The sequence below is a fragment of the Amblyomma americanum genome, chromosome 3 (assembly GCF_052857255.1).
Source record: "Amblyomma americanum isolate KBUSLIRL-KWMA chromosome 3, ASM5285725v1, whole genome shotgun sequence".
NCBI lineage: Eukaryota > Metazoa > Arthropoda > Arachnida > Ixodida > Ixodidae > Amblyomma > Amblyomma americanum.
Window position 1 is genome coordinate 226266771 of NC_135499.1, and position 13984 is coordinate 226280754.

At 45.6% G+C, this 13984-nt stretch overlaps 1 protein-coding gene across 2 annotated transcripts in view; it reads left to right on the top strand.

Annotated features, from left to right (window-relative positions):
* The first annotated feature begins 271 nt into the window (after positions 1 to 271).
* Positions 272 to 13984, top strand: part of ATPsynbeta (ATP synthase, beta subunit) — a 36085-nt gene continuing 22372 nt past the window's right edge. The window contains exons 1-5 of one of the 2 annotated variants that reach the window (XM_077660335.1): positions 272 to 467; positions 2225 to 2425; positions 2493 to 2746; positions 3771 to 3998; positions 11753 to 11889. In XM_077660335.1, coding sequence (XP_077516461.1) covers positions 350 to 467; positions 2225 to 2425; positions 2493 to 2746; positions 3771 to 3998; positions 11753 to 11889 — 938 coding nt within the window. In that variant the 5' untranslated portion in view covers positions 272 to 349. The remainder of the gene's footprint in view (positions 468 to 2224; positions 2426 to 2492; positions 2747 to 3770; positions 3999 to 11752; positions 11890 to 13984) is intronic. The other variant, XM_077660336.1, reaches the window with a different exon arrangement.

Below are 13984 nucleotides of genomic sequence, written 5' to 3' on the forward strand. Positions count from 1 at the left end.
ATTTTGAACTCGTAACACAGGTCCGATTAAACGTCAAACAGTTGTTTCTGCGTATAAGTTCTACGTATCATAATTCACATAAAGTTGTGACAATCGTAAGGCCTTCGTACGCAATGAATTCTCACTAAAAATTTTCACAAGCTTGCAAGAAATAGATTCTGAGGTTAAGTGAAAGTAAACTAGTGAAATAAAAATTGTTTTTTTAACTTAGCAGTGGTACCAAAACGAAAGTTGGCGACCCTGCACCAAAACATACCACGTGACTTACTTTTTACTTCGCTCCCTCCTCGCCTCTTCCAACTTGCTCGTCGGATCTTCGTCCGTCCTTCGTGCGGAGCAAGGGTGAACCATGTTGAGCGTCGTGGGAAGAGCTTGCTCTAGCGTGCTTAAAGCGGCGAAACCTGCCGCTTCTCTAGTTAAGGTTAACGGAGCTAACTCGAAGTTACTGCCAGTGCTATGTGCAACACGTAAGTGCCGCTGCCCGAAGCTACTCGCCGCCGTCCGCTCACTGCCCTTGGGTGGAAATGTTGGGTCAATTAGGGTTAACTATACCGATTACAACTAGAGTATTAGCCAAAAATACGGTTGCATTTCTGCTAGCATGTCGTCATTAGTAGTGATGCATCTATGAAGTATATCGTTGCTTGTTGAAACCGCGTTGAAAGGCGGTCATTCTTGCTGAAATGCGCTTTGAGCCGCGTGCCGGCCTCCATGCCACCTCCAACCGGTGTGCACCCGTTAGATGACCCCGGCGACACAGGTTTTGTTTAGTCACAGTAAAAGTTGGGCGCAAATCCTCATTATCGCCATTTCCTTTTCTCTGCCCACAGTCGCAAGTCACGGGCATGCAGAGGTCACACTGCGGTTCGGAAATAAGTGGGCCGCTTATTGCACTCTGTCTTGACCACTCTGTCTTGCAAGTTTATTCAGGAAGGCATTTTGCACAGCTGTGTGGGAATTGCAGCAGTACGCATTTTTTTCCGTACGCAGTTTGTTTTCCGGCTGCAAAGCTCAGCGTGCATTTGATCACATCTTGCTTTGCTTACATGCCTTCGTTACGGCCTGGCTTCATACCGTCGCTAGCGTCCGGTCCGTTGCGGGGACTTTCGGCGTGCGTTTCAGCTTGTAGCTGAGTAGGCACGTGAGGTTGCTGCCTGCTAGGCGTCTGATGCCTCCAAGGTGTCTGGTATTTTCGTTTCCGAATGGCTGCTTTATCGCTAGGCGCTTAACGGAATGGGGCAACTGCTAGTCGGGCGAGTTGGCACGAATGCATTTCTTAAATACAGCGCGAAAATACTCAAGCCGACATGCAAGCGCAAACTAGTGCTGACCACAAATGAAATGTTATTGCACGTAAAGCATGCATACGTGTAGTGGACAGAAGCAAACTTATTCACTAGATGAACATGTGCTTTATGTTCAGAACACTTTCATTTGCGACTCGGCGTCCTTGCCTGCCCTTTCACGTCGTCTTGGGTCCTACTACGCTGTTAACTTAATGGGGAAACGTTATTTCTATGATAGGTGGCGCACTGGTCGCTGTTGAGCTAGAGATGTTTAAATTTCATGCGTATGATGGTGAAATGGAAGCTTGTTGCATGTTGGTTGGCTCCAACCAGGTGGCGGTGTGCTGTGCAATGACTGTGCATGCTAAAGAACCTCAGGTCTTCTATAATGATCGTCCTTCGCTATGGTGGCCCTCATAGCCCATGTGTCGCTTCAGGACTGCAGAGATTTTAAGTTCAGCCACTTTTAAATGTTGGAAAACCTATGGCATGTGCAATTGTTTCTTGGAAGTCTCTTGCTATTCTTGCCAAAAGCTAATATAGAACTACTTTGGGAGCATAGACCAGAACTGAATACAAGTAGTAGAAGTGCCACGCTGATTGAAAATTAGATCAGGCTTGGGCCAGTAGTCCGTACAGAAAAATTCTGTGCTGAATGGGCAGCACTGCATGGTTTGAAACTAACATCCATGCTGCGAGTGTTCACAATGCAGCATTAAGTGTTTAATAGCTAAAGTTTGAGAAGAATGCAATTTTTTTTGGGCAGTATATTGGCTTGCTGCTGTTGTCTTGTTGCTTTTCGCTTGTCTCAAAATGTGCATTGTAACAGTTGTGTATTGGGGGATAAGTTGGTGCCTGTGAGTATACTTGCATCAAAACAGATTCCAAGTGACCTTTGTATGTTGCGTCTGAAGAGTAGGCCATAAAACAACATTCAGGGTTGGTGTTGCCTTCAGATCCCTCAAGCCGCCGGCATGCGGCAGCACAGGCTACTGCCAAGGCTGGAAACGGTCACATTGTGGCCGTCATCGGTGCCGTCGTGGACGTGCAGTTTGATGACAACCTGCCACCTATCCTGAATGCTCTCGAGGTCGAAGGTCGCAAGCCACGGCTGGTCCTTGAGGTGGCACAGCACTTGGGTGAGTGAGTGGTGGCTGAGTTTCTGGTGAAAATGTTGTCACTATTTATAATCATTGGTGGCTGCAGGTGAAAATACGGTGCGCACCATTGCCATGGACGGCACGGAGGGTCTTGTGCGCGGCCAGAAGGTGAAGGACACCCAGTCGCCCATCAAGATCCCCGTGGGGCCAGAGACCCTTGGCCGTATCATGAATGTCATTGGCGAGCCCATTGATGAACGGGGCCCCATCCCATCGGACAAGTTCCTTTCCATTCACCAGGATGCGCCAGAGTTCGTTGAGATGAGTGTTGAACAGGAGATCCTTGTCACGGGCATCAAGGTGAGGCACCTTTTTCGTTGGCCAAGATATACATGATGCGCCTGAACATTTGTGAGCTGCCGCAGCTGATGAAATGTTTGTTTAAACATTGATGTGAAAGGCGCTCAATTTTCAGAAGTGGCTGAAATTCATTTTTGAGAAAGGTGAACACTAAACAGCCTGGTCACCTCTGGTTGCTTGCAGCTGTTTGTATCACGCCATCCATCTGAAGAGTGCACTCAATTGCTTTCATCTTGGTACATGTAAGGCCACCATGGGTACTGTAGTCGGGACACAATAAGTCAGCAGTGAAGCTCCGACATTCATGAGTGCCTAATAGAATTCCTCAAGAAAATAGTTGATCATTAAAGATTTTTTGGCTTTTTAAGCAAAAAGCTAATGACGAGACAAAATTTTAAGTTTAAAAAATGTGCTGACTCTGTCTTGCGTAAGGGGGGTGCGGCTTTCAGCAGAAATTTATTTCTTGATGTGTGTACATCAAATTTTTTTAGCATATTAGAAGTAATTTTGTGAAAACAGTGAAAACTGTCATGAAGAAATCTACTCCACAAAATGAGTATCTAGGCAGAAAACCATAATGAAGAAAATCTGCCATTTTTCGAGCATTTCCCAGCAATGGAGAGCTGCTGCGGTTCACAAAACAATTTTTTTGTTTCCCGGTTGACTACATAAAAAAATGATGCATACAAGTGGACACAATTTTCAAAAGATCAATTTTTTGGCCTTTTTTGTTGGATTTCAAAGCCATGTCCCCTCTTGAGTCAGATTTGTTAAAATGCCAATTTAATTTACTGTTTTTATCGGTTAATGGAGCACCCATCGGGGGCATAGGCTGTTATTATTGTCAACTGCTGTTTTTTTTTTTTTTAAGCTTTATCGTGCTATAGTGAGTGCAGTGCTATGAAGGTTGGCCACAAGCCTTGCTTCAGGATTGGAAACCGGACGTGGTGAAAGCCTGATACAGTGGAAAATGCAGTGGAAGCGTTTGGCGACAAGCTGATTGCTGCTTGCGGCTTTTGACCAGGTTGTGGACCTGCTGGCGCCCTACTCCAAGGGAGGCAAGATTGGTCTCTTTGGTGGTGCCGGTGTCGGCAAGACTGTGCTCATTATGGAGCTGATCAACAACGTGGCCAAGGCCCATGGTGGTTACTCAGTGTTTGCTGGCGTCGGCGAGCGGACCCGTGAGGGCAACGATCTCTACCATGAGATGATTGAAGGCGGTGTCATCAGCCTTAAGGACAAGAGCTCCAAGGTTTGGCCCTGTTTTTCATTTGTTAGGTCTCATTCGTTAGTGCTGGTTTATTGCCTGAAGTTTTTACTAATTTTCAAATTTTGGTCACAGTCAGGATACGTGCCTGATTGGAGTTAACTGAGGATGAATTACATCTGAAATACTGTGGCATTGTTACAGGAAACTCAAAATGCTTTCAGCAGCAGATACAGGGATGTCATAAGCAATTTTGTTCTGAGAAACGCAGGGAAAAGGGCTATGTTAGAAATTGCTTGCAGGGTTCTAAACACGTGTGAGAATGCACTTCATGTAATACAGTAGAATCTCGATGATACAATCATGGATAAGTGTTTTGGGATGATACGAATTCGCAGAATTCCCTGGCTGGAATGTATTGTGTACAATGCGCAGAATATTGGGAGCTCTAAGCACTTTCCTGCCATTACAGATGATACGAATGTGTAAGCCACTACCACACCCTTGAGCATATAAGTGTGGCATAATTATTCGCCTGTTAGCTTATTGTCACTCCAGGCATTCATCAATCTCACCAAACATTCGTGATGTGTATTTAATTATTAATACTCCTTTAGAAAAAAATGTAAAGCTCTTATTTTTCCGCTGCTTCTTGCACTAATAAACATTTCAATATTGTCACAAAGATAGGTGTGATTTCATCTCTGGACATCCGCTCCATTTATTGACGGATCGTTGTGGTGTACATGGACTGCGAAAACACTGCATTCGTTGCAACTTATGGTCTCGATCAGTCTAAAGTCGTGCTGTTTGGCCTAAATGCTCCGGCAACTTTCGAGCAGGAGTTCTCCTTTTGGTGCTTTAAGGGGGGAGACGGCTCTTAGAGGCAAAAAAAATCGCGAAAAAATCGATTTTTCAAAAATGTAATTTTCGAAATCTGCAGCTGTTTCTCTACCACCCTGTGAATTTTATAATCTCTAGAGCCAATATTTGGGCTGTAAAAGGAGTATAAAACTTCGATCCGAGCTCGCTCTTGGCAAATTTTCGCGCAATAACGGGGCTTTTTCCGAGACATGCTATTATCGTTTCACTGCAGCGATCGCGGCCATCTTGGTCTCGTTTGGAAGAGCTGCTTTTCGTTTTAAATTTCGCGCAGTTCCTGCTCCTTTATGCTTATTGGATGAGGGAGAAAATGCCGCCAAAAAGCAGTCGCAACGCGCGATGCTATTCGCTAGTCGGTGCACGTGACTGAAAGCTGCTATCTGATTGGCTGAAGGGCCTCGTGTCGTCTGCTGGAAGCGTCTGTTGAGCCCAAGCGGTAGCCATTTTGTCAAGGTGTGTTCGCTGGTGCTTCTCGCGACGATGTCAACGCCGGCGCCAAAGTTCAGCACGACGCACAGATATGGAAAAAAGAGGAAAAAATCGCTCATTAACAACCTCAAGAAGAGCGCCACGGTCACCTCGAGCACCGCGGACACCACAGGCACCGTGGGTACGCCTCCGCCAGCGGATCGGGAGGTGCCGACCGAGCTAGGCCTAACGGCGCCGCCGGTCGCGGAAGCCTCATCGGGCAGCGGCCGTGTTCGTCGCGATACCCGAATGCTGCAACCTTCCGAGATAGAAGAAAGGGACAAAAAAGCCCAGGAGAAACTTCAGGAGATGGCATCAGCGGCAGCAACAGAGCGAAAGGCAGCATTCTTCGGTGCAATGGGAGACGCCGCAACTGCCCCACCCGGCGACACCTTCTCCATCGTCAGCTTGCGCTTGGTGAACGAGAAAATCTTCAGCGCTCACTCAAAAAGCGCCATTTTAATAACTCTGGTCAGACAGACTACCTTCCAGGAGGTTATTAAGTGTCTGCTGATGCCAGTATATAAATAAATTTGAAGTACTTTGCCATAAACACCACTTCGTTTGTTTTTGCTGTTTTTCTCAAAATGGAAATTTTGGACTCGTAGCATGTCCCAAACTAGCATATCTCAGCAGCTATGGCAGATAGAACCATAATTCTTTTTTTAGCAAGTAGCCATATGTGCAGTCTACACAATGTTGGGAGTCGAATTTGTAATTAAGGTTCAGAAATTTTTTAATTTGCTCTAGTTTTTGATTGCAAGTTAGGCACTATTTGTACCTTGAGTTTCAATGTCTTTAAAAACTACTTATGATAGTAAAATTAAAAAACTGTTTCCAACATTGTATTCATTTCTGTTTCTAGAACCCAACCAAGTGCAATTTATAAACTTCTTAATGTGTTTTTTCTCTTAATTGTTCTTATTAGTGAGGGGTGTAATTAAGTGTATCTCAATAACTAATGATCCTATCGTGAAACCAATGACATTTTTGGAATCAGCATGAAAAACTAGTCATGGGTGTGCAATTTGATAAAATTTGGTGCAGAAACAAAATTTTTTTCTTTAAGAGCAGCCTCCCCCCTTAAGGGGGGACATGGGTCTTTGAGCTTCTTTTTTTATTTACAGACCAAATTTGATGAAGCTGTAGAGACTTATTCAGTTTTCGCAGATTTCAAATATGCAATTCGTTTATTTCTAGGCCAATTAGTTCCTGAGATATTAATATATATCATGCCATTGTCTGCTCAAACATTAAAAAAAATGGGCCATCAGAAATTTAATTTTAATACGTGGGTAGAGACTACAATGTGTGAGGAATGCAACGCTGGAAGCAGTTTTCAAATTAAGCTAATGATATAGATTTAGCAGCCTAATGAACTTGGTGCTTGAAACATGATCATCGGAGTGAAAAAAAACAAGAAAATAAATGGAAGGTAAAAATTAAAAATCTGTTCCCAGCGTTGCATGCCTTATGCTTCCAGCTGCACAATGCAAAAAGAATTGTAGCTCTAGCTGCTCTAAGTGCTGAGATACACCTTGAGCAAACTTCCAACTTGACAAAAAACAAGCAGAACAATATTTAATGAGGAAAAGCTAAAAATATTTACATATTTACATTCAAAAATGGCTAATAGGCACCAGGCATATAATCTGATTGGCTTTTGCCACCATCATGGCGCTTTCTTAGGGCCTGTTGCATGTTCACGTTCTCGGCACGCTTGCGTGCTGATGCCTTCCTTCTCTGCAGGTCCTTCTCCAGCATGCGCTTTTTACTTTCGTTGCTTGGAATCAAGCCCAGCTCGCTGAGGATCGCTCTTGATGCTGTCACATTTCCAGCATTGAATTTGAGAACGGCTTCAGCTACAGCAGCCTCCACCGCGAACAGTGAGGCATGGGAGTGCTTTGGAGCAAGTGCCCATACCATAGAATGTAGGCTTTCATTATTGTTCTGCGTTTTGCCACGCAGGCATCGCTCCAGCAGCTTCTTGTCCGAGAGGCGCTGATATATTTATTTATTTATTTATTCAAGTTACTCACAGGCTCCTTTACATTGGAGCATTGTGTGAGTGGGGCAGTACATAGAAGTTAGAGAACAGCGCAAAAAAAAACACAAAATAAGGACAGAAAATAAGGACAGAAGAAAAACTTTATACAATAGTTAGCAAGAGGCACTCAGAAGAATACAAATAAAGTAATACAACACAATAATTACGTGTTTCAAAATGTGGCAACATGGAAATGGAACACGATTTGACAGAGAGGCTAAAAAGTGCACAAGTCAGTTCACTCTAAGCAGCAATAAAACATTTTTCGCAAGAATACACAGAACTGAGACAACTAGGCGAAGATTGCGGTTATTTTATCACGAAATGTAGCAGGATTTCTGGTATTAGTAGCATCGTCAGGAAGGCTGTTCCAATAGTTTATGGCACGTGGGAGAGCAGACATGTTGAATGCTTTTGTATGACCAAAAATACGCGTAAAGCTGCTATGATTATGGAGGCGATGAGATGTGCGACATGGCCGTGACAAAGGTAATGTGTGACTGTGAAGACTGAAAATCATTTTATGAAATAAGCAAAGAAGGGCTACGGTACGACGTGATTCTAAAGACTCAAGCAGGGCCTCACAAACATGGGGGGGGGGGGGGGGGCAGGTTCCTGGGATGCTTTGGTGCTGGCTCACCCCTGGCCTTTGCCGCATTTTGCTTGCACCAAGAGCTCGGCCCCGTTGGGCAAAATGTAGGGTTGCTTTTTGCATCATTGGATGTGATGTGATGAAATGCGGCCATCACCGCCCTTTGCATGGAATCTACATCTTTGTGGGTCTTCAGAGCCCACCCATAATAGGAGCTCATTTTGTTTATCAGATCTCCCGTTAGGTTGCCCCTTCCACAGGCTTTTGGAGCCACAGCCTTTGTTCTTCGCTACTGCATTCCGCAAACCAGTACCCATGCGTTTCTCCACATGGTTGACGCAGTCCTCTTTGTTTATGGGTATATACCCATGCACCTTCTGTTCTTCCAACACAAGGTAGGTCCTGCTGTCACCGTCGCAAAGTACAGTAGTGTACCGCAGGTTGTGGCGCTCGAGGGACCTCTTGAACAGGATCAGGGCAGCCTCCACTTCCATCTCTCCTGCCTTTTTCGTCGTGTTCTTTTGGCACACATGGCTGGCTGTCCACGATTCATATGAGGGGTCGTCCTCATTTGGGCCTGACTCTCATCTGGCGCAGAAATTGCTCAGCACGACATAGTCAAGCACCAAGCCAAGCCACTGAACAGTTCAATTACCGCCCCGACGCCAATGTGAGAAGTGTGCCCGCGCGTCATCCACGACCCGTCGTATGAAACGGCAATGTTGCCAGGATTACTCACGTTCAGTTCTGCGTAAGTTCGCGAATGGACTGCGCGCACTTACTGGTCAGTTTTCGTGCCGCGCGACTAGCAGCAGCCATCAGCTTGCCTTTCAGATGCGACTGTCACGTTTTTGTGTGCAGACCCTGACGGCTGATATTCATTGCCGAAAAAATATCATTTAATGCCGTTTGGCGATTGCCAGTGGCCAGCATCGCACGCGTGGCGAGGACGTTCACGGTGAAAGGATTCACTTTTTGCGTACCTTCGACGCGCGGCGAACTCCATGTCGACGACGTGTCGCCGCAATCTTCGCACACAATGTGCAGCTTGACCGCAAGGCCATATTCACGTTCATCTCTCAATATTTTCAAAACTCCAGAGCAGGATCTGCACTTCGCGAACTCGAGCAGAGCGTTCACTGAATCCAAACACACAATCGTGAACGAAGTTCTATTGTACAGTTGAACCGCGGCGTCGTCGCTGTCAACAAGAAGCTCCTTCTTCCGATCTGTCGCTGCCGTTGCTGAAAGGTTCTCTACTAAGTCCGCTGCTATTTTTTTGCGTTCTTCTGCTTCAGAAGGATGTAAAAATATCGTGTCGTGGCGTATGCGGCCGCTGTTGGTACCGCTTTCGGGTGTTGGGTCCGTTAGGCCTAGCGCGGCAGTGCCGGTGGCCCCGTCGCTGGGCGCGTGAAGCTCTTCTCCTTGGGCACACTGTGGTGAGGCGGTGCGCGGTTTGAAGTTATCGCACAACGAACGCTTCACCTTCTTCCCGAACTGGTGCCTGGCACGAAATTTTACCGACCTGCGATTCATTGCATACTGCACTGGAGTCAACGCACAACAAAATGGCACTTGGTCTCCCGCGTCAACAACGGCCAGCGCGTCTTGCAGACGACAGAGACAGATTCAGCCAATCTGCTAGCGCACACGTGTCACGTAACGAATGAGTAACGAATGAGGTTGCGCGTAGGACCTTTATTTTGGCGCTTTTTTTTCTGCAACTAATTGGCGGACGGAGACATCGGTGGCGGGAAATTGAAGAGGAAAGGTCGCTCTCTCAAACGAGACCAAGATGGCTCCGATAGCATGCATAGAATAGGAGCTGCACGCCGTGCAAAAAGTGCCGTTTTGATGTCAATTTCGTATCAGATTCAGTCGATATCGGCGGTAAAATTGGTACTTCGCGAAAACTACTGGTCGTAGATGCATGAAACTTCGCAGACTGGAGAAGAACAGGCAACAGATTTCAGAAATAGCATTTTCAAAAAATCGATTTTTTGGCGATTTTTTTACCTCTAAGACCCGTGTCCCCCCTTAAGCGGACCACTTGTCTGTGCTACATCAGTGAAGTTGTGATCTTCATGCTTACTAGGGGTGTGCAAATATTGAAATTTTGGATACGGATCGAATACGAATATGAAGAAAAAATGGCTTCATATATCGAATCGAATATCAGTTCTGAAAAAAAAAAAGTTCAGAAAATGATAGACAAATGCTGTTACCATTATTTTTTTCAAAATAGTGTATGGTCTTTGCAACTAAAATAAACAAAACTAGACTGCCCCAGTACCGTATAAAAAAACATGATGTGCACTGATGTGTTGGTGTCTGTGGCAAAAAGCCTGCTCAAGAAATGTGGGAAAAAGGGTACGGTGCCTAGCAAGGAGGGAGCAAAACAAAGGGAGAAAACGGTGGTGATTCCGTACATTCATGGGGTGTCCCATAATCTTAAAAGAATTGCATCGAAAGTAAAAACTAGGGTCGTTTTTTCAGCCCCGGACAAATTGGAAAACTTATGCAAAATAGTAACGTACCCAGAAAGAAAAGCTAAGGGGTGTAAAAAGAAACACCAAGTCCCCATGGTCGCATGCGCAGAAGGAGTGGTTTACAGGATGCCGCTGACATGTGGCAAAGCATATGTAGGCCAAACGGGGCGTTGTTTGAACGAGCGGCTCCGTGAACATCGGAGGAACATGGAACGGAAAGGCGATGGGAATTTGGTGGTTCATTGTCAAGAGTGTAAATGTGTACCTTCCTATAACGAGACGAAGATAGTAAGCAGGAACCGTGACCAAACGACGCGTGAAATAATTGAAGCCATGAGCATAGCGGACAGTGGGGTTGCATGCGTGAGTAGCACGTCCCTTTCACTACTATCAAAGGAAAAGGCATTTTTGCAAAAGGGAAGGTAGGACTGGACATGTGACGAGACAGTTTGTCGTTTTTTATCATCCGGGTGTTACCATCTTCCATTTTTATCAGCTGCTGATGTGTATAAAGAGCAGTGTTTCCCGAATAAAAAATTCAGTTGTAAGTCCAGCGCTGTGTGTGTGTGTCTTTATCTTTCAGTCCGTGTCTTTTGAGCGCAGGTATATTTTCAATTTTCCCACATAGTTTACAAAACGGGATGGCGGAGATCACGCTCGGAGAGTTATGAATGCGACAGGACACATTCTTCGGATGTGGGCATTAAATATGTAACGCATTACGGAAGGATTAAAAAAAAAAGCACGATTTTGCGTTGTGATTGCTTGAAGCGGGTTGTCGGCCATCTTGTTCGCAGCACGTGTGATATGTAGGAAAGCCCACTTACGTCGGAATGAGATATGTCCGCGTGATAAATGATAGAAAAGCAAGGGAATAGGACCTCTGTGTTGTTTTCCTGGAATTTTCAGCTCGATCATTGGCTAATTTGCCCAGATATTGTGGTTTTGCCACGGTCGAATTTATGAAAATCTGCGCAGTATACGATCGCTGGCGAGTATTCGGGAATTTTTGAATATTCAGAAATTCTCAAATATCAATTTCTCGAATACGAATGCGCATAGAATACCAAACATGATCGATTCGTATTCGAAATTTCTAATATTCGCAAACCCCTAGTGCTTACGTTTCCTACAGACCTCTAACAATTTTTTTTTTTTTTTTCAAAAGGGTCGTGCTTTATACCGCGGAGTGTCATGTTGGCTCCTGCTTTGATTAACACCTCACCGGGTGCAATTAGCCCTAGTGACGCTATTGTATAGGCTACAAGGTTTTGTTTTGCCCTCGCCACTCTAATTGCGTGCCCTATGCCTCTTTTGCCAGGTGTCTCTTGTGTACGGCCAGATGAACGAGCCTCCCGGTGCCCGTGCCCGTGTGGCTCTGACGGGTCTCTCTGTGGCCGAGTACTTCCGGGACCAGGAAGGACAGGATGTGCTGCTCTTCATCGACAACATTTTCAGGTTGCCACCCTTACCACCATTTCTGAATGGTCCGGGCGGGGCGGGCGGGCTTATCTGCGCAGATAAGTACTATCTGCGCAGGAAAAAAAAAGGTGCTGTGGTTTAGCTCTGGTTAAGGGCAGATGCGGGTCGAAAAACCTCGTTTTTCCCCAAAATTTTCAACTTCTTGATTTCGATTGTTTTGAAATCTGAACATTCTGCTTCCTTGTCTAGAAAAATCAGTGAAATCTGAACGAGAAGTTAGTAAAAAATGCTTCCAAATGAGTTGCGGTAGCTCCAGAGTCCGCAGAAATGCGCGAAAGTGGCCCATCTTTGAGCCTCGATATCTCGGGGATGCTTCATTGCATGCCATTGCAATTGCTTGTCGAGGTAAGCCTAGCCCCAAGCTCGCTCCTACGGCAGTCATCAGTTTCGTATCTGGGAGAGAAAATTTTTAAAAAAATGCGTTTTTCAAGCCCTTCCAAGCGTCTGCACTGTCACGTGGTATGATCGCGAGGCCGCCATTGGTCGCCACGTCGCGGGGCTTGTGGTGAAGCCTGCTGACAGGTCAGCATCTCACAGACCCAAACCCGTCGCTCGCCGTTGCATCTGTGCCGCTCTAGTTTTCGTTCAGGATGACCAGTCCGAAGAAGCGCGATTTCCGCAATCGGAAGTACAGCGCGAAGCACAAGTTCAAAGGTAGGCGCAAGGCGAAGCGGAGAATGACTTCTGCAGGAAGCGTCCCCGACCCGCTAGGCCTAACGAAGACAGCCCCTCTGACAAGATCAACGCAGCGCTCAGCTTTGTCAGCACTTCCGAAAAGAAGATCGTGTTCTTCGAAAAAGATAAAAGCCAAGCGACCACGGCTCTGCAAACACTGGTATGCGACATTGGTGCGTTGACAGTTGACAGCACTAGTGAACGGTGCACCGTGCCCAACATGTGGAGAGTACCAACTCGCTGTTTGGGAACCGGTCAGCAAACGCAAGGGGCTGGCGTCCTCACTGAACCCCAAGGGAAGGCAGTCCTTCCTAATATAAGCGGCTGACTGATGAGAAGCTCTTGACCTGCTGCATCCAAGGCAAGACGCAGGATGTGGCACAATCTCTCAATAGTAGAATCTGGCTGCTTTGCCCAAAGACTAAGTTTGCGTCACGGACGGTTGTCGAGATGGCCACAGCTCTTGCAGTGCTATGGTTCAATGAAGGGCACGCAAGCTTTGAACGAGTGTCAGAGGAGCTTGGTCTGCTCCCAGGTCACCAGCTGCTAATGCTTACCGACTCTCATCAAAATGAGAGGCGGATCAAAAGGATGTCTGCCTGCCAGACAGCTGAGGCACGAGCCCACCGTCGCAGTATGGCAAAAAGGGCTTGTGTTGAAGACTCGTGTCGCAAGGACCGGGAGGGTCTTACGTACAGTGCTGGTCAGTTCTAGGGATGGTGGACATTTGCAGGACAGCTCATTTCTCATCTTGGGAAAGTTTCATGCATAGCCAATTGATTTTCAGTAAATACACATCTTTCAAACTTTCAGTTGCTGTTTTCTCCTTTCGCATTTTGTGGCAATTTTCAGTTTGTGCACACATTTTTTCACACTTCTATCGGACTTATTTTAACGAAACATGGCACACTTGTTCTTTAATATGTACGGCACACCAGTATCTATTTATAATAACAATATACTTATATCATTATGCTAATTGGAGCTAACTTATTAGAAGCATAGAGAATAGAAGCATTGCAAATTTGCAAAATTTTTTAAAATACTGGCTGCTGCCAAAAGAAAACTGTGGCTAGTTTTCGGTGTTCTACATTTATTATGGAGTAGAATAAGCTGTTTTTCCATGTTCCTTGTGAAAAATTAATATGTAAAAAGTGTGCACAAAAGTACTTTTCCCTTTGTTTTCCAATTTACGAGAACACTGAACAAACTAGTCAAGCTACAGAAAAACTAATTAGTGTTATGCAAAGGGCAGGAAAAACTCTAAGGACTCAAAAGTTCATTGCTCTATAGCACTTATTAAAAAAAAAAAGTGTCCTCTAGTAACATCTCCCCTTAACCCTTGTTGAATTGCGAAAGCTTCGTTTCCTCGGCACGTCGTCTATGCAGCATCTCA